Source organism: Magnolia sinica, chromosome 1 (genome assembly GCF_029962835.1).
Source record: "Magnolia sinica isolate HGM2019 chromosome 1, MsV1, whole genome shotgun sequence".
Lineage (NCBI taxonomy): Eukaryota > Viridiplantae > Streptophyta > Magnoliopsida > Magnoliales > Magnoliaceae > Magnolia > Magnolia sinica.
The window spans coordinates 9,968,304-9,993,667 of NC_080573.1; the positions used below are offsets into that span (position 1 = coordinate 9,968,304).

At 38.3% G+C, this 25,364-nt stretch overlaps 1 protein-coding gene across 1 annotated transcript in view; it reads right to left on the reverse strand.

The window, feature by feature from the left end:
• Positions 1-1,403: 1,403 nt before the first annotated feature.
• LOC131239245 (protein disulfide isomerase-like 5-4) overlaps positions 1,404-25,364 on the reverse strand; it is a 72,302-nt gene continuing 48,341 nt past the window's right edge. Inside the window, exons 9-15 of the mRNA XM_058236855.1 lie at positions 23,964-24,020; positions 20,778-20,844; positions 20,491-20,637; positions 16,685-16,909; positions 2,270-2,428; positions 1,719-1,796; positions 1,404-1,632 (exon numbers count right to left, since the gene is read on the reverse strand). Coding sequence (XP_058092838.1) covers positions 1,555-1,632; positions 1,719-1,796; positions 2,270-2,428; positions 16,685-16,909; positions 20,491-20,637; positions 20,778-20,844; positions 23,964-24,020 — 811 coding nt within the window. The 3' untranslated portion in view covers positions 1,404-1,554. The remainder of the gene's footprint in view (positions 1,633-1,718; positions 1,797-2,269; positions 2,429-16,684; positions 16,910-20,490; positions 20,638-20,777; positions 20,845-23,963; positions 24,021-25,364) is intronic.

Here is a 25,364-nt window from a genome sequence, read left to right on the forward strand (position 1 = left end):
CTCAATAATCTTTCATCCTTCTTGTGTTCATCAACAAGAAAGCAACGGACCACTGAATTCTCAGATCTGTATATTGATTAACAGGCCCACCAAATTCTTTTTTACCTGATCAAGGGTTCGAGTATCCATAGGTGGTGAAATCCCACTACAGCATGAGTGTGTGTGTGTGTGCGTGTGAGAAGAAAAAAAAAAAAAAAAAAACAGGCCCACCGTTTTCATCTATGGTTTGCCACACCATACATAAGTATTGATACTAGTTTAGTTTTGTCTCCCAATGACTGCTGTAGGCCTTTGGAATTGGAGTATCATAACAAGCCCCTTTGGCGCAACTTAAAAAGGGGGGGAATGTTTGTTGCTGCCAAACACCTTAGCGTTGAATTTTGGCAAGGTGATCATGGTCACCTACAGATCTGCATTATTTGGTGACTAGATGCTTGAAATGAAATCCCCAGCATTGGTGTTCTGGTTTGTTGAAAGTATGCAAGATCTGACAATTCAAGAAGTTGAAATCCAAGTGTCACTTGGGTCCGGCTCTACAGCTCAGTAGTATATAGACTTGGTTTCAACGCTGAGATCATGGGATTGAGTGTCCATGTGGTGTGGGTGTGTAAAAAAAAAAGTCAAAATCAAAGCACTACCTAAATACTTCCAATTGAAACCTTTACTCAAACAAGTGCAAGGGAAACAACAGGAGTCTATACAAGTGAAAATGTGAGAGAAATCTTGAATGGTATCTCAACATTCACATGGAACAACAACCCAGACCATAACATTTGTCCGTAACCCCTTTTGAGTTTCTAACCCGTAAAAATGCAATCTGAGCAGAAAAAATATAAAAGACTAACAATACAATCCAAACCCCTTCCATGCAAATACTAACACAGGAGACATTTGATGAAAATAAGATGTAAAAATGCAATGTGTTAAGAAAGAGAACAGCTTCACTAATCAATCTTGGGTCCTTTCTTAGAATCCCTAATACAATTTTATTATTTATTTACTTATTTATTTTTGTTGGAATAAAGGGACGATATCATCAGAAATTCAAGATGAAAATGGAGTTGGAGATAGACAACGGACACAGCATACATCTGGCTATGTATTTTGTGGTCTGGACAAACTTAAAATCTCGAAAAGATCTGTGGCCCATTTCCCCACAACGCTGCATACCAAATTTCTCCTAATACATGGATTGTTGCAGGAATCCCCCTGCACATCTCCTGTCAAAATTTGAAAAGTTGGCAGGAACCAAAATCTTAACCTGCATAGGATTCCCAACAACCACCACTCCGTGGTAAGATATGTATGCACACAATCTCATGGGTAGCAAAAGGGAACATGTGAGCCTACTTCCTGTCTCATTGCATCCAACGCTCGCTCGATTGGATGGTAAAAGCATTGAATTCCAGAACTTGAAATCTTTCTATATGAGAAACTGTTGTAGTTTACAACTTTGTTGGTTTGGCTACAAAAAATACAAATTATAACCACCAGACCCCCAACAAGGGGGAGGAAAATTAGCAGTTCTCAATTGTTGAAATCTCACCTTCCCGTTTAAAACTGTTTGCCCAACTCAACTTTCTTCACCAGCCGGAGAGTATTATGCAATATCGAATCCAATATACCGGCAACCTGAAATCCATAGAAATGAATTTTCAGAAAAAAGGAGGTGCTTATATTCGATGGGATGGCCACGGCGCTACAGATCAGATTCTTACTGTGAAAACGCCCCCAATGATAGCACAGACGTTTGTGATGAAGTGCGAAAATGACTTCTGGTTCTCCGTTACTAGCACCTAATTCCCAAAAGAAAAGAGGTAAGGGCAATAAAATTATGGAGTCCAGCTAAAGTTATTTACTTGAATAAGGCAAGGAAATATCCAGGTCATTCATCAGTTGGGAAATGCCTTGAACGTCTCCAGGCACAACAATCAGGCTGGTTCACTGATCATATTTGCTACATGTGTATGATAAAAAAGGAAAGCTCAACACTAGCCATCATTCAACGTACACATGGCTTTGGAAAGCTAAACACTAGCCATCATTCAATGTACATGTGGCTCATGTAATAAGCAGACTGGCTGGATTTTTTGTTATGTTCATGGTGGGGCTCCCTTGATGAATGGCCTAGATCTTGCACACATCACTGAACTAACATGTGTTATTCGAAGAGGACTGAGAATCCTGTTTGTGCAAATATCCTTCGCATTTCTCAAAATTATGAGATTCACATCCCCTATTGTGATGATGTAGTTGGTTGGATATTGACCTGCATAGCAGAGGGCATGAAATGGAATTTTGCCACCGGTATGTTTGGACTATGCGCCAAACTACTTTGGGCTGTGTACTCGTACTCAAGCAGTTTATTTACAGGAGAATGTCTTCTTGAAATGACCTCAGTCTTTACTATTTGAAGGTAATGCTCAATCTGCAAATTCAAACAATATAAAGCAATGAATCAATGCAATTGTATTCACAGGTGATGTGGAAGTGATTTTATTAAAAAACCAAAGAAAAAACAGCTATTCACAGAACAATGCCCAAGCATTAAGTGACCCTCGTCACTGAACCAAAAAAAAAAAAAAAAACACAGCACAGCCGTATACAGAAGCCCCAACCCCACATGCTCTAAACAGAGTCTTCAAGGAAACGAGCCCAATCCTCGTCAAAATCCTGCAAGGAAAACCCATGAAATTCTTGTCTAAGTACTCTATTGGAATGGCTTTATCCTCAAAGATTCTCCAGTTCCTTTCATTCCACAGATTTTTTTGAGAGACGACTGGAAATTTATTGAAAAACTGCAAATGCGGGAAAAAAACAAAGATCAAGGCAAAAATTTGTGACTATTGCGAGGCTTCCACATGTACCAGCTGATTCCCATTGCCACTAGTCTCCAAGCAGATTTCCGGGATTTACTGACGATACCCCCAGGCCCACAAAAGAAGATCAACCGACTTTGGCATGACCCAAGAGATTTGGAAAATGCAAAGAAAGTGATCCCACACCTTGCGGGCAAAAGCACAATGTATGAAAAGGTGGTCAATAGACTCCGCATCCTTCATACGCGACAAACAAATATTTGGGAGAATGAGAGATCTCCTTTGAAGGTTGTCTATGGTTAGGATTCTTTTTCTCCCTAGAAGCCAAACAATAGCCGCAACTCTCAGGGGAGCGCCGTAAGACCACTGGAGGTAAGGAAAGGGGTGAGACGAAGAAGGCTTGGCAACTAGCTCATGAAAGGAGCGCACGGAGAAAGAACCCGAGCTATGAGCTGTCCATATCAACGAGTCTTCATCTTGGGCTGAAGGCAGGTAAAGCTTTAGGGGGTCGAGCAAGATAAGAAATTCATTGAATTCATCATCCGTGAGATTTTTCCTACAAGGAGGAGACCAAATGACTGACCTGCCAATAGATGAACAACATCTGTCAACAGTGATAAACAGATCGGGGGCAAGATGAACCCCTACCCCTCTGCCAAATAGCCCTTTAACACCCAAATTAATCACTTCTAACTCTGCATTCTGATTGAGCATCTCTCCATCTGCTTGCCCCACCTTTTGTACTTGTTCTAGCATATGGTTGGGGTCTTCTAGAACTCTAACATGGGGGTTGATGACTCCTTGGCTTGCAATCAACATATCTCATGCTCAAATCAGCCCAAATTGGGAGGCCATGCCTCGATTCTCTTTACGTGCGCCTCGGGGTATAAGTTTTATGGCTCAAAAGTGGCCAAGACCCTGCACTTTGACTCAGCTCAAGACTCTATCACCCCCAATATCTCATGACAATTTCTCCTATTTTGAATGGATTAAAGCTTCCTTGTTGTAGCCGCCATCTCTTGAGACGCCATCAATGTTTCGTGTAAGCAATTGACACCTTCCCTACTTTCCCCCACCTTTTCCAACATACATGACACTTGTCCCCCTTGGCTTTGGGAGTAGATGCAAGACTCCTGGAGCATGCCTCCGCATCCCCTTATATAGGACCCACATCAACAGCTCTCTCGCTACTTACTAAAGCTCCTTTCCGCATTGCATCCATCCATTTCACTCGAGATCAAGAGAGGGGACTGGGGACCCATGTTCCCACATCACCTCCTCTGCAGTAGGCTCACCTCTAGTCAATCCTCTACTGCTATCACCATCGAATTTGGTGGACATGTCAGGACACGCACCAGAACTAGACTATGATCTTCCACACTAATAGAATCTTCCCCCTCTTCCCTAATTTTGATGCCTTTGAAGTCACTACTGCATCAAATAAAATTTCCACTCTTCTCGTATCCATATCTTTGATTGTGAGGGGATTAACGTCTGATACCATTCAATGTAGCACCCAATGCCAAAAAATGTTTCGTGACCCCATGCTTGTGGTGGAAGAACACTCCACATTTTGAACCAAGCAAATCTTCTGGATGTCTCTACCAATTTGCTCCAGTGAGAGGGGCTCAGCACTGGACCCTTGAGAACAATCTAGTCTTCGTTAAGCACTCTAACAGCTTTCCCTTTAGACAACAGGAAGAATAAGAAGGGCACAAGTCAACTTTCTTAATGGCCACTAGAATTATGGTCTTCCACTGCTCATTAGATGATTTGTTCAAGTCTTCCATTTTCACTCTATTGAAATCAACCTGTCCAACAAGACAAGTCTTGAAAAGATATCAGCTGTTAGCTGTAAGAGAATCTTTCACCACCAATCTCCTCCTCCTTTCATGATTCCTTCCAAGCCCCTACAGAACCAAGTATCTTCTCACACACATCTCTGTAGGATTTTTTATTTTTTATTTTTTTTCCTTTTTCCCATTGAGGTCAGAACTGACAACGCTCAGCTCATCCTTACTAATTGATCTTCTTGGCTTCATGACCCCTTCTTGTCAACATCTCTCTTAGCCTGAAAGATAGCTTCATTACTCAACTCATCGTGTTTAGCTAAATTTACATGAAGGGCCAGACACGCACCTACTGATCACCCATCAACCCAACAGCTTTTAGTGCTTCATCAAGATACAAGAATATGATGAAGGTGCATCTTCTAAGCTGCTCCGTAGATTTATTCCTTGGGAGAGAGGTTTCTGTTATCTTCCCATAAGTTTCAAATGAAGATGCTACATCTTCCAATTTCCACTTTGGATTGAAACCCGCAATGAAAACTGCGAGTATCTCTCTTAGCCGCTGATGAGTTGAATCCCTTCATGAGAATCCACTCTGCCTCCTTACTGCCAGTCATAATGGAAGAGTTTTGCAGTCATCAACCAAACTTAGATTGGGGGATTGTGAATGCTTCTCACAGAGAATTTGGGGATTCAGTCGGAACAGAAATTGGCCGCACAACATTTTTTATTTAGGCAGGTTGACCCAGAAACTTAAGTAGAGTAATGTCTGTAAATGCTATCTTATCTAGCTCCTAGATTTGTCAAATTTTGTAGTGCCAAAACCTCTTGGAATCTGTATCTTGTGTTGCTTAACTTTATATCATCCTTGCTACATTCATGTACAAGTTCAAGATGTTCCAATTCAAGTTCAAGTAGCTCAAGTACAAGAACAAGAGATTCTTGTACAAGTTCAAGTACTAGATCAAGTTTTCAAGCTTCAACTATATCAAAGACAGTGTGCATTACTTAAGAATTCAAGCTCAAGTAATCTTCTCAAGCTTAAGCTCATATACTCAAGTTGAAACACAAGTCACAAGTACTTCAAGATTCAAGCTTCAAAGTACTTCAAGATGTCAAGCTACATGTACTTCAAGATTAACTATCAACCAAAGCGAATGATGTTTCAATGTTCAAATTTCACCTATAAGGTATGAATGACCCTAGATTGACCATAGGTTAGGTCATATTGATTGCATACTTAATTTGGGTCATTATATAATTTTATAAGCTTTTTCTCGATTAGTCTTAGCCCATGTTCGACTAGTCCTAGTACTGGATCGACCAGTCCAAGAATTTCCTCAACTAGTCCAACGTTTGTTACTAATTTTCATGATTTTTTGTTGGACCCTCGACCAGTCCTGGAGACTGCTCAACCAGTCGAGTGAACAGTGCTCGACCAGTCGAGTAGGATCGACTCAAAGTCCAGGAACCATTGTTGGTCCCACTCGACCAGTTGAGTGCAGGGCTCGACCAGTCGAGTAAGCCACTCGACCAGTCGTGGAACGGTCTTATCTTATCGCGCCCAAAATTTTGAATTCTTGTTGGTTCTTCGACCAGTCGAACTGACCTCTGGGCCGGTCGAGTGAACAGTTTTTTAACCTATAATAGAGCACAAATTTCAAAGTTTGGTAAGTCATTTAAGCAAAATCAAGACACCACTTTGAGAGATAAGTTTGTGATATTCTTAAGCTATATTGTGTTCATTTAATATTCTCTTTACTTTAGCCTTTTGCATTTGATTTTGAATTCTCTATTCCAATCTTAATTGAAGAAGGGATTTAAGCTTTCCCCTTTCTTGAGATCAAAATCAAATCAAGCTAGCCCAAGGTGATTTAATCTAAAAATCATTTAGAACTTAGAACCCTTTCATAAGTGAGTGTGGACATTGAACATCTACACCGAATTGATTCTACTGGGCTTCATCAAAGGAGAATATCCAGATAAGTATATTTACGTTATTGTAAATCTCTTTTTGATTTTTGAGGTTGTGCCAGAAAAATCTCTCTTTCCTTTTTGGTTTGTCTAAGGTGATCCAGAAAATCTCAGAGTGTGGGGTTTTTGAATTGTGTAAGCCCACTTGAAAGACACAGTTGTGAAGGTTTTAGGTGAACCTTGAAAAACATATTTCATAGTGAAAGCCGATATCCACTGTGTAAGGATATTGGGAGTGGAGTAGTTGTGTGGCTGTTTTTTTAACAGTTGGTGTACACACAAGCGAACTACTATAATTGCTGGAGTTGTGAATGGTTGAATGTGGCTAAGTGTGTGAATGTTGTAATTTATATTTCAGCATTTGTGGTGAATGACTGTAATTTACTTTCAGTACATGTGGTGAATATTGTAATAGCAGTAGAATTTATTTCTATTTTATTCTTTATTCCTCTGTATCGGTTTGAGATTTTAATACACAGACTGTTTTAGGAATCAGGTTGTCCTACCATAAGCCATTGGTTTTTGGTGTAAGGTTGTTCTTAGAACAACATCTGTATCAACCTCTCAATACTTATACAATTGAGGTTGCTATTCATTTCTGCTATTTGAATTGATAAGTGCTATCATTGTTGATTTCTTTATTATTCCGCATTTAATTTTTTTAATTTGGCATAGTCCTATTCACCCCCCCTCTAGGACTCTTAGCTCGGCCTTTTCAAGTGGTATCATAGCCTAAAAGCTCGATTTCATTTTTCTATTTGGATTCATTTCCTTAGCTAATCGATCTGAGCTTTTTAAGATGTCAAATTTTGATAGCCTTTCAGTCACTACGCCTCCACCATTTGATGGCTCCAATTATGCCTGCTGGAAAGCCAGAATGACAATTTTTTTAAAATCCATGGATGAGAGCGTGTGGCACGCCACAGTGACCAATTGGACCCCTCCTATCACAGAAGTAATTGGTACTGACGGATCTAAAACTGTAAAAGTCACACCTTACTTTTCTTAGACCGCTCTTCAGAAAAGTGAGAGTAGTGTCAATGCAAAGGCTTTAAATGCTATTACTTGCGCACTATCACCGGATGAATTCAAGAGAATTATATCCTGTGATACTGCAACGCAAACCTGTGATATTTTGGAAATGACACATGAGGGTACAACAATTATTAAGAAATCTAAAGTTCAAATCCTCACAACTAAATTTGAGAAAATACGTATGGAAGAAAGTGAAACTTTCATGGACTTCTATACAAGATTAAATGAAAATGTCAACTCTATGTGGGGTCTTAGTGATAGGATCCCAGAAAGTAAAGTCTGTGCAAGGATACTGTGCTCATTGCCTGAACGGTTCAATTCAAAAGTGACCGTGATCCAGGAACTTCATGATATGGATAATATGAGGGTAGAAGAACTGGTTGGTTCTTTACAAACCTACGAGTTAAACTTTAAAGCTCCTAAAGGTAAATCCATCGCCCTAAGTCTTCTAAAATTTCTCAAGAAAATAGTAATTCTGATTTAGAAACTTTTAAAGATGATATGGCTTTTTTAGCTAAAAAGTTTTATAAGATTTTCAAAAGTAAAAAGAGGGTTGATTTGCAAAAACCTATTGAAAAGAAAAGATCTAGATCTAAAAATTGGAAATCTTTAAAAGACAGCCAATGCTACAACTGCCAAGAATATGGGCATCTAGCAAACAAATGTCCTAAGAAGGACAAGTCTAAAAAGAAAGGTATATTGGCTACATGGGATGAATCTTCCTGCTCTGAAGTCTCTTCTGAGTCAGAAGATTCTGAAATCGAGTCGGCTAATGATGTTAAAGTCCTAATGACTCTAGCCAAGTTCACTTTTTCAGATAATGATGATTCAACCAGTGAAGAAAATCTGAATAGTGACCATGAAAATGAAAAAGATCTTCAAGATGCTTATGATGCCTTATACAAGGAAAGTTGCAAAATTGCTGTAAAGCTAAAACTTTAGAAAGAAAAGTTTTCAAAACTAAAAGAGAATTTTGATAATCTAGTCTTAGAAAAATCACACATTTCAGATTACTTTGAAAAAACTAAGTGCGAATTAGATTTCAAAACCTCCCAAGTTGAAAACTTAAAATCTGAAAATGAAAAGCTAAAACTAGAAGTCTCTTCGCTTTTGAGTTTGAAAGACACATGGAAGTATGCCCAAGGTGATCCTAAATTAGAAAAACTTTTATCTGGATCCAGAAAATGTGGCGATCGATCTGGATTGGGCTATGATAAAAGTATTTCTCCCAAATATAAGAATACTCCACCTAAATTTGTTAAAGGGGAATCTTCTAACTCAAAAGGAAAAAGTCTGAATCAAAATAATTCTAAAAATGCTAGAACTTTTTAGACCTTAAAACCTAAAAGCAACCATATTAACTATAAAAATCAGAATCATAATCCTTTAGTTGAGAAAATTGTTGATTTACTTGAGCTCTTAAAATCTAACTCAGTGGGTCGGACTTATAACAACTATAAATATGAGAAGACCAACTATACTCCTAAACCCAAAATTGTAATGAAATGGGTCCCGAAGGTTGCTTGTTTGGTTGCCCACACTGCTTTCAAAGCTTCGAGCCATTCAAAGTGGTACCTAGACAGTGGTTGCTCCAGACATATGATAGGTGACAAAAGTCTGTTCACCAATCTTAAAAACATGATTGATGGTTCAGTTACATTCGATAATGGTAGCAACTGCAGAATTGTTGGCCAAGGTACAATTCAACTTCTTAACCTCCCTCTATTTGAGAATGTTTTATATGTAGAAAGTTTAAAACATAATTTATTAAGCATCTCTCAAATATGCGTTAATAATCATAGTGTAAAATTTACCAACCAAGGGTGTGAAATTTTAAATAAGAATGGTTCTGTAATATTAATTGGTCACAGAACTTTTGAAAACTGCTACATTGTTTGTGATTCAAGTTCATCTGATCTATCGTGTTACATGGTCCAAACCAATGAGACCGAATTATAGCATAAGCGCCTAGGACATGTACACTACCGTAACTTTTATAGATTGAGCAAAAGAGAATTGGTAAGATGTCTACCCAAAGTACAAAAAGTGGATAAAATATGTGGCGAGTGCCATATTGGTAAATAAACTAGGAGTGCTCACAAAAAGGTAAACTCCAAAGCCACATTTAAACCACTCGAACTTCTCCACATGGATCTCATTGGACCAACTAGAACGGAGAGTCGAGGTGGCAAGAAGTATATTTTGGTGATTGTTGATGACTTACCAGGTATACTTGGGTAGTCTTCTTAAGAAAGAAATCAGAAACTCTAGATGAAGTAAAAAGGGTATTTAAATGTATCCAAACTGAAAAAGAATCATAAGTCACAAAGATCCGTAGTGATCATGGTTCTGAGTTTGAAAATAGCAGTTTTGAGAAATTTTGCAGTGATCAGGGAATATCACATGAATATTCTGCTCCCAAAACACCACAACAAAATGGTGTAGTGGAAAGAAAAAATAGAGTGCTTCAAGAAATGGCAAATGTAATGCTAAACAGTATGAAGCTTCCTAAAAATCTTTGGGCTGAAGCCGTAAATACTGCTTGTTATATAATTAACCGCGTTTATACTAGAAAATCAAATAGTAAAACGGCTTACGAAATGTGGTTTGATAAGAAGCTTACTGTCAAATACTTTCGAGTTTTCGGCACCAAATGCTACATCTTGTGTGACCGAGAAAATCTGGGTAAATTTGACACCAAAAGTGATGAAGGGATATTTTTAGGGTATGCTTTGAATAGTCGAGCGTATCAGGTTCTTATTAAGAGGATTGATGTAATTCAAGAGTCCATTAATGTGGTTATAATTGATCACTTGAATACACCTGTCTCAAGTTCAAAAAATGATGAAGTCCTTTTATTTGATAAACCAGACTCTTCATTTAGTCAAATTAATACTGAACTACGAACAGTTAAAGATCATCCTTCTGATCAAATCCTTGGAAACCCTTTCACTGGTGTACGCACTCGTAAACAAATTGAAGATATGTGCAACTACGTGTGCTTTACATCTCAGATAGAACCGGCTAACGTAAAAGAAGCTCTTACTGACGAAAATTAGATTGCAGCTATGCAAAAAGAGCTCAATCAGTTTGTTAAGAATGATGTTTGGTACTTAGTTCCAAGACCAAAAGATAAACATATTATCGGAACAAAATAGATTTTCAAAAATAAGTCTGATGAACTTGGTAATATTATTAGAAACAAGGCTAGGCTAGTTGTACAAGGGTACACTCAAATCGAAGGCATTGATTATGATGAGACATTTGCCCCAGTAGCTTGTCTTGAATCAATCAGACTATTTATATCCATTGCGTGCTTTCAAAAATTCAAAATATACCAAATGGATGTAAAGAGTGCGTTCTTAAACGGTGATTTGCATAAAGAAGTATACGTTGAACAACCAATAGGTTTTGAAGACCCTAAGCATGCTAATCATGTCTATCGCCTGAAAAAGACACTCTATGGTTTGAAACAAGCTCCCAGGGCATGGTACGAAAAGTTGACTAAGTTTCTACTAAGTCATAACTTTGTGATGGGGAGTGTTGATAAGGCACTGTTTGTAAAGAAACATAATGATCACATTCTAATAGTGCAAATCTATGCTAATGACATTATCTATGGATCTACCTGTGCTAACATGACTATTGAGTTTGCAGATCTTATGAAGTCTAAATTTGAAATGAGCATAGTTGGAGAATTAAACTATTTCCTAGGGTTGCAAGTCAAAGAGTTCCCTGATGGTTTCTTTATCTCTGAAACCAAATATGCTCTAAACTTAGTTAAAAAGTTTGGATTTGAGTAGGAAAAATTTTGATACTCCAATGAGTACTACTCTAAAACTCTCTAAGGATTCAACAGGTAAGAGTGTGAATCCTAAGTTGTATTGCAGTATGATAGGTAGTTTACTTTATTTAACTGCGAGCCGACCTGAATTGCTTTTAGCGTAGGAATTTGTGCTAGATATCAGTCTGACCCTAAAGAGTCACATCTGATTGCTGTTAAGCGGATTTTGCGATATGTTACTAGTTTAGCTAATCTTGGTCTCTGGTATCCACATGATACTAGTGTGCAATTAGCTGGTTACACAGATGCTGCTTGGGCTGCTAACATTGATGATCGTAAATCGACCAGCGGTGATTGTTTCTATGTTGGGAACTGTTTGGTTTCTTGGCTAAGTAAGAAATCAAGTTCCGTATCGCTCTCCACAGCTGAGGCTGAATATATTACTGCTAGTAATGCATGCACTCAGCTTGTGTGGATGAAGAGAATGCTAAGCGATTACAGAATTGCGCAAGAATCCATAGTTTTATATTGTGATAATTCGAGCGCAATTAATATCTCTAAGAATCCAATTCAGCATTCACGAACCAAGCATATTGACATTAGATATTATTATATTCGTGAATTGGTGGAAGACAAGATAATTTCATTGGAATATATTCAGACCGAGAATCAACTTGCAGACATTCACAAAACCGCTCGACAAAAATAGGTTAGCAAAATTAAAATTTGATCTTGATATGTGCAATATGAACTAATGATTTGTGCCTATTTGTATCATAATGTATATATTTATTATTTTGAAAATTTTAAAATTCAAATAAGAAGCAAAATTGCACATTTTTAGTGGTGCACGACCAGTCGAGTACACACTCGACTAGTCGTGGCTCGACCGTTCGAGTATATACTCGACCAGTCGTGAATCTCAGGTTTGGCCTTTTATTTGGGGAAAATCACTTCTTTTTTTCTTCATTTGGTTCTTCTCCAACAAGCCCTACCACGACCGGTCGAACCCATCTTCGATTCCTCCATGATTAGTGCATTATTTTCAATTTCCTTGTAAATTCAAGTCCTTTGTACTTCCTTTTCTTCATTTGTGTGGTTTATTTCAAGCTTTATGATTATTTGGTGGGTTTTCTAGCTTAAAATCTATTGTACTAGAAACCCTTCTTGCCTCTTTTGCAATCTTTGTATTCCTTGATTTCTTTGTTGTAATGGAGAGTAGAAGCAAGAAGAAAGGATCTCGTGGTCCCTCTTCTTCTCGTTCGGTTCCTATCACGGTGCGCCATCTTCGGTCACCCGAGGAAGATCCCGAGTATGTGCAGGATATTCGCTTACGTAACGTAACAGTAGAACGGACTATTAACATTGATCATTTAGCACCTTTTGGTATCCTTCTACTCCTTCAATCTGTAGGATGGGATAACATTTACATTGGGGCGGTCTGGTATTCCGCTCTATTGTGCAAGCCATGTATGCTTGTATTACTAACTTCTCTACTCAGAATCTTACGTTTACAATTTCTACTAGAGAAGGTCCAATTGATGTGGACCGTCACCTCATTTCTGGATTAATGGATCTTCCAGTCAATGATGACGATATTCCCATCAATACTCTTCGCAAAACCATCTAAATTTGAGAAGCGGATGCTCACTAGAGATTTATGTAATATGGATGCGGAATAGAGTACTGGGAATGCGCTCGCTTCTAAGTTTATGTTACCCAGATACAGGGTTCTTCATAGGATTTTCATTTCAAATGTCCACCCGAGATCTGGTAGAAAACCGAGCTTACTACATTCATGGTTCGTATTCTTCATTCTATCATTACTGGAGTCTCTGTGTCTTCCTTCTCTTATTTGTTATATCATGATTCAGTTCCGTCTCCACCCAGGTCACAGTGATATACCTTCTGCTTATCTTATGACTGTATTAGTCACTCATAGTCTAGTGGTTAAGCCTGTTGGAGAAGCTCCCATTCACCATCTACCCTTCAACAACTCTAACATTAACAAGATGAATTTGAAGTTGGCCCCATGCCAAGTTGATGAGGGTGCTAGTGGAGCTGCTGAAGCAAATGAAGAAGAGGGTGCTTTACCTCCAGATGATGTCAATATAGATGACATCTTTGATGAGATTGAATCCGACTCTGCAGCAGATCTTGATTTTGAACCGTCTGATTTTGATGAACGGTTGGTTCTCTTGAGGAAAAAGTAGAAGGTATGCATGTGTCCCAAGAAATGCAAGTTAAATATATACGCAAATATCTTAGGCACATTAACAAGGGACTTCATCAAATTGATCCTTCCATACCTGCTCCTTCAGGTTCGGATTAGTTTTGAATATCTGATATGTAATAACTTTTAATACTTGGATTTCTCTTAACTTTAGATTCTTGGACATGTTTTCTTCTAATTGTGGACTTGTTTGAATGTTATCTTGCAATATTTATGTTTTCCATCACCATTTATAGGTTCTTTCCTTAGTCCTACTGTGACAAAAAGGGGGAGAATTTGTGTTGACATGCCTATTTCATTATGATAAATGTGGAAATGTGGAGAATGTGGTTAGGTGATAAGTGATAGCAAATTTTTTCTTCAATTCTCCTCTTAGATTCTATAGAGTAAGTATTAAGGGGGAGTATTGGTTTGCAGTTTTTAACTGGTGCATGATTCTCTGACCAGTTTGTAACTGATGCCTGATTCTTTGTTGTGCATATATGGCGCATGATTCTTTACTGTGTGTGTTATGCATATTTTTATTTATTTGGTTTTCTCACGAATTTGACAAAGGGGGAGATTGTAAATGCTATCTTATCTAGCTCCTAGATTTGTCAAATTTTGTAGTACCAAAACCTCTTGGAATCTGTATCTTGTGTTGCTCAACTTTATATTATCCTTACCTACATTCATGTACAAGTTCAAGATGTTCCAATTCAAGTTCAAGCAGCTCAAGTACAAGAACAAGAGATTCTTATACAAGTTCAAGTACTAGATCAAGTTTTCAAGCTTCAACTATATCAAGACAATGTGCATTACTTAAGAATTCAAGCTCAAGTAATCTTCTCAAGCTTAAGCTCATATACTCTAGTTGAAACACTAGTCACAAGTACTTCAAGATTCAAGCTTCAAAGTACTTCAAGATGTCAAGCTTCATGTACTTCAAGATCAACTATCAATTGAAGCGAACGATGTTTCAATGTTCAAATTTCACCTATAAGGTATGAATGACCCTAGATTGACCATAGGTTAGGTCATATTGATTCAATACTTAATTTGGGTCATTATATAATTTTATAGGCTTTTTCTCGACTAGTCTTAGCCTATGTTCGACTAGTCCTAGTACTGGCTCGACCAGTCCTGGAGACTGCTCAACCAGTCGAGTGAACAGTGTTGGACCAGTCGAGCAGGCTCGACTCAAAGCCCAACAACCATTTTTGGTCCCACTCGACCAGTTGAGTGTAGGGCTCGACCAGTCGAGTAGGCCACTTGACCAGTCGAGCAAGCCACTCGACCAGTCGTGGAATGGTCTTATCTTATTGCGCCCGAAATTTTGAATTCTTGTTGGTTCTTCGATCAGTCGAACTGACCTCCGGGTCAGTGGAGTGAATAGTTTTTTAACCTATAAATAGAGCACGAATTTTAGAGTTTGGTAAGTCATTTAAGCAAAATCAAGACACTACTCTGAGAGATCAGTTTGTGATATTCTTAAGCTATATTGTGTTCATTTAATATTCTCTTTACTTTAGCTTTTTGCATTTGATTTTGAATTCTCTATTCCAATCTTAATTGAAGAAGGGATTTAAGCTTTCCCCTTTCTTGAGATCAAAATCAAATCAAGCTAGCCCAAGGTGATTTAATCTAAAAATCATTTAGAACTTAGAACCCTTTCATAAGTGAATATGGACATTGAACATCTACACCGAATTGGTTCTACCGGGCTTCATCAAAAGAGAATATCTAGATAAGTATATTTACGTTATTGTAAATCTCTTTTTGGTTTTTGAGGTTGTGCCAGAAAAATCTCTCTTTCCTTTTTGGTTTGTCTGGGGTGATCCAGAAAATCTCAGAGTGTGGGGTTTTTGAATTGTGTAAGCCCACTTGAAAGACACAATTGTGAAGGTTTTAGGTGAACCTTGAAAACCTATTTCATAGTGAAAGCCGATATCCACTGTGTGAGGATATTGGGAGTGGAGTAGTTGTGTGACTGTTTTTTTAACAGTTGGTGTACACACAAGCGAACTACTATAATTGCTGGAGTTGTGAATGGTTGAATGTGGCTAAGTGTGTGAATGTTGTAATTTATTTTTCAGCATTTGTGGTGAATGATTGTAATTTACTTTCAGTATATGTAGTGAATGTTGTAATAGCAGTAGAATTTATTTCTGTTTGACTCTTTATTCCTCTGTATCGGTTTGAGATTTTGATACACAGACTGTTCTAGGAATCAGGTTGTCCTACCATAAGCCATTGGTTTTTGGTGTAAGGTTGTCCTTAGAACAACATCTGTATTAACCTCTCAATACTTGTACAATTGAGGTTGCTATTCATTTCTGCTATTTGAATTGATAAGTGCTATCATTGTTGATTTCTTTATTATTCCGCATTTTTTTATTTTTATTTTTTTTATAAATTTGGCATAGTCCTATACAACCACCCCACCCCACAGGACTCTTAGCTCGGCCTGTTCAATGTCCCATTGTATAAATTATAAATAAGGAAAACGTATAAAAAAAAGAACAAATTAGTCCATATTTCTCATCTTTAGTAGCTTTGGAAACAGTTAGTTATTGCAAACAGTCGTGGGATAGAATCATGGTGTGCCGTAAAGGCCGTTACGTGAAGGTAACGATGGCAACCGTTACACTTTACGAGGTCGTACCGGCTGTAACAGCCGTTATTGAAAAGAATAACCCATAATTGCCGTTAATGGATGGTTATATCCCCTATCAAGGCCATAATAGCCCTGTAATAGTCTATTATGGGACATATATAAGTTTTTCATACTTTTTAACCAACGTTACGGGACAGATATAGGTTTTTCGGGGGTTTTTTCAATAAATAAAAAAATAAAAAAGAGAGACTGTAACGGCCGTTACGAGGCCGTAATAGCCGTTATGCCCCGTATCGTAAAGGTAACGGTGGTGGCCGTTACGGCCACCGTTACCCTTACGGAACACCTTGGATAGAATCAAGATGTCAGCCCAATAGATTGTCATAGTTTACTATAGTATCAGAACAAGGAAACAACTATAAAGAAAGTGATGAAGGGACTTCTAGAACTTACGGTAACATTTGCATTTGCATCACCGTGCTTAGTAATGTATGCTCGGCCTGTCAACTGATCAATATTTTCACCAAGATAAGGTGTCAGTCGCTTCACTTCAGTCAGCAGCTTGGGGGTGAGTTGTCTACCAAATGAAAAATGGGAGATGACATGTGACACATTAATTAGAGAAGCATCAAATGAATGTTCTCCTGAATGCGCTGAGATGACAAGGTTGCCAGGAACCTGCACAATAAGAAAGCTCAAAAATAAGGTGCCCGAGGCTACAGAAAGTATTGTGATAATTTCCTTAGAATTCTTTAAACAACAACAGACTAGTTACATAATGGAAAAGCTAGAGGTTTTTTCGTGATTTAAATGGTTGTGTGGAAATATTTTTATCATGAAGTCCAAATTTGCAGCCAGCCACTTCAATTCTTGAAGTACCGGGTTGGTGGGATGTTGAAAAAACTGAGAAATGCTACAGCAACTTCAAAATACTATAAAGTGCCATGCTGTACACATAGTAAACAGCACAGTGATCGGGATTGTTGATTTGGTGGGCCACCACAGGGATGGGCAATTGGCCACAAATCATAGTGGTTGGAAAACATTGACCCTGACATTATTGCTAGTCCTATCTATTGAATGTGGGCATTGCTCATTTTTAGTCAAGCAGTACCTTTCATGAGTGGATAGCAGCCTGAGTCCGATCCCAATATCCACATGATAAACCACCAATAAGCAGCCCTGATCACTGTAGACAAGTGCTAAGTCTATTGATTTCAAGTTTTGTATTTTTTATTTTTTTATTTTTTGATAGATAAGCTGGGCTCAAACCTCAATGTTAGGCCCTGTCAACTATTGAGCTACAAGCTTGAACCCTTGATTTGCAATGGAATTAGCCTGTTGCGGTACACAAGTAAATGGTATGCCTTACCTAGACCCGAGAAAGGGGCATGTTCTTTGAAGCACACGTTAAATGCAGGTAAACCACTACGGTACAAAAGATGCAAGTTCAACTTCTTTTGCCATTATAGAAGTGAGACATTATCGACACATGATAGGGACGGTATTTTTATTTTTTATTTTTGAAAGATGACATTGTAGGAATGATATACGAAGATGAACAAAAAACGAAGGGATCAGAATGCCAGTTTTCTACATGGTATTGCCCAATCCCAAGAATAGATGGATCCAGAAGAGCTCTTTCTTCCCATACTCTTAAGGATGGAATTAGCATCATGCAGTGTTCAGAGTATTGATATCGTAACATGTATTGAAGACTGGGGATACAGAAACATGTATCGCTATTGCCGACACTATGGCCCATACCCAGAAAAATATCACTGAGGGAAACATTTGGATTTGCGGAAAGTATGGGAAAGGAAATATCGTTTCCTGAGAAACCTTGTTTTGTTTCAAGGAAAGCATGAGAAAGGAAATATTTTACACTGTTTTCCATGTTTGGTTATTAACAACATTTTTCCTCAAGAAATTTGGATGTTCCAAATCAGTTAGAAAAATACTATTTCTCAAGTGTCCCATCCTTGATTTGATGAGGCTTCTCATGTTCATCTTATAGCCCAAAACTCGCTGGATCCGAAACTCAGGTAGGGTACACCATTTGGAACAATGTAACTACATAAATGGGTCAGATGGAACATGGACACTGCAGTTGACCTCACACACACAAACCTATGGAAGGCATCTTCTTCCCATTGTTGCCTATGGCACGGCCCACCAGACTTATCGGTCGGGCTGATTTTTGGTCCCACTACTCAACAGTAAGGGGTGCATGCCGCGCACCTGATAGACAGTAGATCTTACAAACAGAAAACATTAGGCACCACGTGGTGCTCAACAAAAGTTACCATGTCACCTCTTTACATAAATCTTGTTGAAATGGGGAGCTATTTGATAGTCTGCCAAATGTATGAATAGCAGGCACTTGAAAATGGTAAACTGACTGAATTGTGAGACCCATTGTCACTATGTCCAAAAAATAGATTGGTTGGACAAATCCATCCTTTGATTGTAGGTACTTGGAAGCTGAATTAAGGCCATTGTATACTCTTCATTTTAACCGTCCAATAAAGCTCCACCAATCTATGTAATAGTCAGATAATCAAATAATCAGAACTCTTGCTTCATGATACATTTGAAATAGTAGACAGTTTAGACAGTTTGATTAGAAATTCTAGTATGGAATATATGCAAATTTAAAGGCCTATATATTATCTATCATACTCTGCCAAAGTATCAAAATCTCTCCTTCCAAAAAGTCTCTGAAACTTCACATCAGCTAGAAAAAGGAGAAATGAATCTTTGTTTCCAACGGGGCTAGCTGAGAAAATAAATAGACTGGTTTAAGGGAAAATTTCGGGGTAGGAAACGCAATTTCTGACCCTTTACTATTGTGTGGGACTAAGCAAATGGCAGAAAGAGGGTCTCTCGTGAAACCCTTTCTCCTTTCCAACAGTTTCACCTAATCCAAACAGGGCCTTGGGGAAAAGGTGGAAATTTTTGGTGAAACTTCAAGAGATGCTAAAAGCACATGTTTGCACATTTAGGAATCAAAATATTGCCAAAAACAACTATACATAATAAGTTTTCATTTAATAGGAGCCTAAATCATGTGATGTCGGAAAAAAACCAGTGCAATTATAACCAAAATGAGTTTATAGCATTCAAATACCACCCAATGCAATTAATAAAACTTAATGTAAGGAGTGGTCAAAATCACCTAAAGAACCAAAAATAAATAAAATCAACCCTACAAAAAATGATGAAAACTTCGATTTTTGGGAAGTTTTGGGGAATTTCTAGCAAATTTCCAAGTCTCCCTAGTATCTAGTATCGCCAATACCAGGGAAAATAACCAGGCTTGAGTAATATATTGATGATATCGATATTGTTCCCAGAAATCGCCGGACTATCCAAAATATCAGTGATATTTGGAAATTTCCTACCTGGGGTTTCGATATTTCCGACCCAAAGGTACTGATACCATCGATAATATTGCCAATAATTGGAACACTGCTATATTGCATTGATTTAAGTCTCGATAGTATTGGCCAATACTATCGGTATTGAACCTGGAAGATATGAAACCTGGCTGTAATTCATAGACTACCCAATATCGTATGATATTTCTCAAAATATCACAATGTATCGACAAGATATCAATACATTGCGATGACATTACATATTACAATGTATCATTGATACGCTTGATACATATCGACAACACCTCATCAGTGTTAGCCCTAACCCCAAAATAGATATTTTCCTGATTATTTATTATTTATTATTTATTATTTTTGCTTCTATTAACTTCCTAATGGGATTTCAACCATTCCTTTTCAATTGTTTGGAGCGAATGTTATTTGGGTGCGGAAATAGAGATAAGAAAGTGTGCGGTAATAGAATTCAAATTGGTGAGTTTTTGCAAATTTAAACAATTTTTTCTTATTTAATTTGCTTGGAATCAATAGAATGAAGTTCACAATCCATGATTTCGGATGTTTTGCATGCTCAATCATTGATTTCGACCTTCAATTCTTGAATTTGGGGAAATTAGAAAAATCCGAAATTCCTTCCATTTCACCCATTTAACTCGCAATTAGATTGTGGAAAAATCAAAACAGAGTGGTTGAATGCGGATCCACAGATTGATGGAACTTTTTGAAATTTTTGAAAAAAAATCTATTAAAAATTATTGAAAATTAATTAAAAATATTAGAATGTCTAGATGTTATTTAATTATTATTATTATTATTATTATAAATTTATTTTTATAAACAAGAAAATAAGAGCAGTTTTACCTTCTTTACACGCACAAAACCTTCTATTCTACATCCTCCAGCCAATGGGGCAGGACGCTTTGCAGTGTTTGCGGTATCTGTAGAATTATTCTCTGATGCATGTTTATGCAATTCCATGGGGACAGGAGCAACCAAGGTTTCCATTGTCTGCAATGAAATTTTTTAAATCAAGCACTTGGCCCAGTCGATTACATGATGCAAAGAACCATATTCCTATCTAGTATCCGAATGGCACTAGTGGACAAGAAGTAGAATACCACCAAGAAAGCACAAGTCCATATCCATACCGTGACTAGACTATCAGTGTCGCGTTCTCCATAATAAGATTCGTGGTCATGGTGTCCGTGGTTATCCCTGCATCAGAAACTATTGTAATGGCAACTTACTGAAATTAAAACAACAGTCTTAAATGACGTTTAGGAATACACAAGTAACAGTTTAATTTATAGACAACTACCCGATGTAAGCAGAGCAGAAAAATTATAATCAACATAACAGTGCTGGTTATGGAACTCTGAAATGATATTTTAAGAATGTAAAATGGTACTGGGACAACTCACAAGAACACATTGGCCCACAAACAGTTATGCCCATACAAGAATCGGTTAATTTTGAGGGAGTGCACTTCATCATTTATCTTTTTCCATTGATTTAAATCCTCAGTTACAATTAATTGGTGACCTGAAATTTATATAAATTACTGCTGGTAGATAATGCTTTACAATTTTAATGAGCCATGATAATATGCAAAGGGAATGTCAGCCAGAGAGCCCAAAAGAGAAAAAGAACAAAAGAAGAAGAAGAAGAAGAAGAACATAAGAACAAAAAGAATTCAGCATTTTTCAGTCACCAAAATGAGTTCGCCAAAATTATTATTATTATTATTATTTTCGAAAGACAACAACAGACTTCATTAAAAAGGCACAGAGATATAGCCCAAAAAACTACAAAGACAATCAAATAAACCAAAAGGAGAAAAAATTACAGTTGCCCCCTCCAACCGTTGCTCATCGCCCACTCACCACCAGAAAACCAAACATTGCTAGCAACCCAATCGACCCTCCTACTTTCGTTACGGAAGCATCCTCCGTTCCTTTCTGCCCAAATTAACCAAAAGCCTGCAAGAAGACAAAACCTTCACATGGCTTGAGCATAACTCCGGAGAGCTACCCCGTGCCAAGCCAAAAATGGTCTCCCATGTCATAGGGCATGGACCAATACATATTATACTTAGCGAGAATAGAATCCCAAATGAAGCTAGCAAAGGGACAATGAATAAATAGGTGGTTAACTGACTCGGCATTGGACTTGCACAATAGGCACATGGTAGGGATAACCATGGAGCACTTTTTGGAGATCATCGATCATCAAGACTCTCTCCCCAAAAGCCAAGTAAAAGCTCCGACCTTGGGTGGAGCGCTGTAATGCCACACATGGTGCATGAATCCTATCTTCTCATTGCAAGTGCGGAGCATATGATAGAAAGACTGAGCCAAAAATTTACCCAACCTATCTTTGGTCCAAAGCAAGGTATCACTTTCGTCCACTAAAGGTTTACAGGGGTTCAACCAATCCAACAAAGTGACATGGTCTTCCATCTCGACGTCCTAAAGGTTGCAACAGCAAGGCGGGTCTCAAACAACCGACTTGCCAAAAAGATCATAACATCTATCCACCGTGATACTACGGTCCGGGGCAAGGCGAAGCGATTAATGGGAAAATAATGTGAAGAGGTACATCACCCCTCCACACATCTTCCCAGAAACGAATCTCCTCCCCATTCCCCAAAGAGAGGGCCATACCTTCCTTGAATTTGGTCTTCACACTAGAAATGCCTTTCCATGCTACAGATGCTCTGTAGTTAGAAAATCCCTTCTCCACAACCCCCCATCGAGCCCCATATTTCCTAACAATGAATTTGATCTTCACACTAGAAAGGCCTTTCCATGCTACTGACGCTTTGTAGTTAGAAAATCCCTTGTCGACAACCCACCATCAGCACCCATATTTCCTATCAATGACTTCTCTCCAAAGAGCCTCCCTTTCCACCCCAAAGCACTGCCACCACCACTTGCCCAACAAGCCTTAGTTCATTAGATCCAAGTGACGAATATTGGCGCCACCTTCCTCAAAAGGGTTTTCAAACTTCACCCCATTCAAACAGATGGAATTTTTTCTTCTCAAACGTGTCACCCCAAAAGGAAATCACGTCTGAGCTTCTTGAGGTGAGCAGGGACTGCTTTCAGGCATCTAAAGAGCGTAATGAAGTAGAGATGCAGATTTGATAATGCCGCCTTAATGAGGGTGATACGCTCACCAAAGGACAAGTACCACCCCTTCCAACCCATCAACATCCTCTCAAACCTTTTCACGACTCTATCCCAAAGATGCTTGGCCGACTTTCCTATGCAAAGAGGAAGCCCCGAATAGGAGGGGAAGGACCCCTCCTTGCACCCATAGTAATCGGCAAGGCTCTTGATTTTGTCTTCCTCCATGTGAATGCCAAGCATTTCGTATTTGGCTAAGTTAACCTTTTGCCCTTATGCCATTTCAAAACACCTCATTACCATATCAAGCTATCAACCTTCACCTCTTCTGCATCGCAGAACAAAAGTATATCATCTGCAAATTGGATGTGGGAAATAGGATCAGCCACTCGGCTCACCTTGAAACTTTTGAACAAACCCACTTCCAGCCCTTTGGATAGCATTCTACTCACGGCTTCAACAATCAACAAAAAGAAAAGGGGATAGCGAATTGCCTTGCCTAATATCTCTCGAGCTTTTGAAGAAACCTTTGGGGGATTTGTTAACAAGAACTAAGAACATAGCGGACCCAATGCATTCTTTAATCCAAAGCCGCCATTTATCACCACACCCTATTTTGCCAAGCATGTAATCCAGAAAGTTACAGTCCACATGGTCATAAGCCTTCTCAATGTCCAACTTCCAAACCACCCCCTTTAAGCCTTCCTTATGCCTAGAATCAATGCACTCGTGAGCAATACGAACACCGTCTAGAATCTGTCTTCCCTCAAAATAGGCAACTTGAGTGTTAGATATTACATTGCTAAGAACACTTCTAAATCTCGTCGCCAGAACTTTAGCCAATATTTTGTAAGGACCCCCAATTAGGCTAATCGGTCTGAAATCCCTAAGCTTCTCCTCCCGTGAAATCTTTGTGATAATTGCAATGAAGGAAGCCAATAATTGTATGATGATCACTAAAATAGCTTACAGCTTGTGGGTAAATTCACATGAGCTGATACGGAGTAGGTAAAAAAGAGAATGATGAAATTAAATTGCCAGAATCAGAGCATAAAATTCAGGTTCCCAAGTTTCTATAAGAGAGTAAAATTCCTACTCTCGTTCGACTCTTGCATTGTGATAAAAGTAAAAGCAAGAACCGCATGTTTAAAAATGATATTATAATTCACACGATTCAAATGGAAAAGATGAAGGAATTCTGCTTACCTAATATCAGATCCTTTCCGAAAAATACGGATAGATGGATATCCCTGGATATGATTCCTGCAAACATGTGTATCAAGACAATTTGTTTACTTCTGTAGCAGGAAAAGAGATAGAAATGATTAAAACAAAAATAATAGTGATGAATTGCAGAGAACATAAACTACTGTAGAGAAAAGTGAGATCGCAAATGTTAGCTTTCCGATATTGATGAGAATGCAAAAATAAAGGATTTATATATATATATATATATATTTGGAAGTAACAAAATTTGTTTACAAATGGAGGGAAGGAAACATCAAGCCATGGGAACTTGTTCTGTCTACAAAGATTTATTCAGTGCATGCCCCCTTTGCACAAGGAATATGCCAAACGGTTCACCTCTTACCACATGCATGAACAAAATGTTTAGCCTAGAGAGTAGAGACAATACCCTGAATTGCATAAAAAAGCACGAGCTGTGATCCAGTGCAAATTGTTTGTACATTATTACAATGTGAATTCCTATGCGGAGCCCAACTGATTCCACCTATGACCAACAAAAAGTGGGGATAGGAATCCACCATATATCAAATCATCATCATCATTATCTAAGCCGTATCCCAGTTAACTGGGGTCAGCTACATGAATCTTGTTCTGCCATTCCACTCCATCAAGGGCAATACCATCAGTTAGACATTAGACCATAGATGATCAAGTCCTTTCCTACTACCTCCATTCACGCCCTTTTGGGCCTTCCCCTTCCCCTTTTAGAGCCTTTTAACTTGTACCAACTCACACCATCTAACCAGCGCAATTCTTGGTCTCCGTTCCACATGACCAAAACAATCTAAGTCTACTTTGCCTCATCTTATTGCCTATTGGTGCTACTCCTAAGTTCCTCAAATGCATTCATTCATGATTCTATCGTCCTACCACTCATCCATCTCAACATCCTTAATTTAGCTACACTCATCCTATGAACATGTTGTTCCTCAACAACCCAACAAATTTTCCCATAAAGCATGGCTAGTCTTATAGCTATCCTATAAAAAATTTCTTTCACTTCGAGTGGTACACAATGATCATATAAAACTCTAGAGGCACATCTCTACTCTTCCACGGAGCTTGAATTCTATGGGCAACATCCTTGTTAATCTTTCCACTCTCACACATTATTGACCCAAGGTATTAGAAGTGATCATTTTAGGAAACTTTTTGGTCAACAATCTTAACTTTCCTATTGTTACTAAAATTGAGCTCCATATACTCTGTTTTAATCTAACTAATTTTAAATCCTTTAGATTCTAGAGCATCCGTCCATAAGTCTAGCTTTGTGTTTACGCCCAACATATAGCATGGGATCTCTTCCTACAAATGCCTGGTTAATTCATCCATAATCAATATGGAAAGGTACGGGCTAAA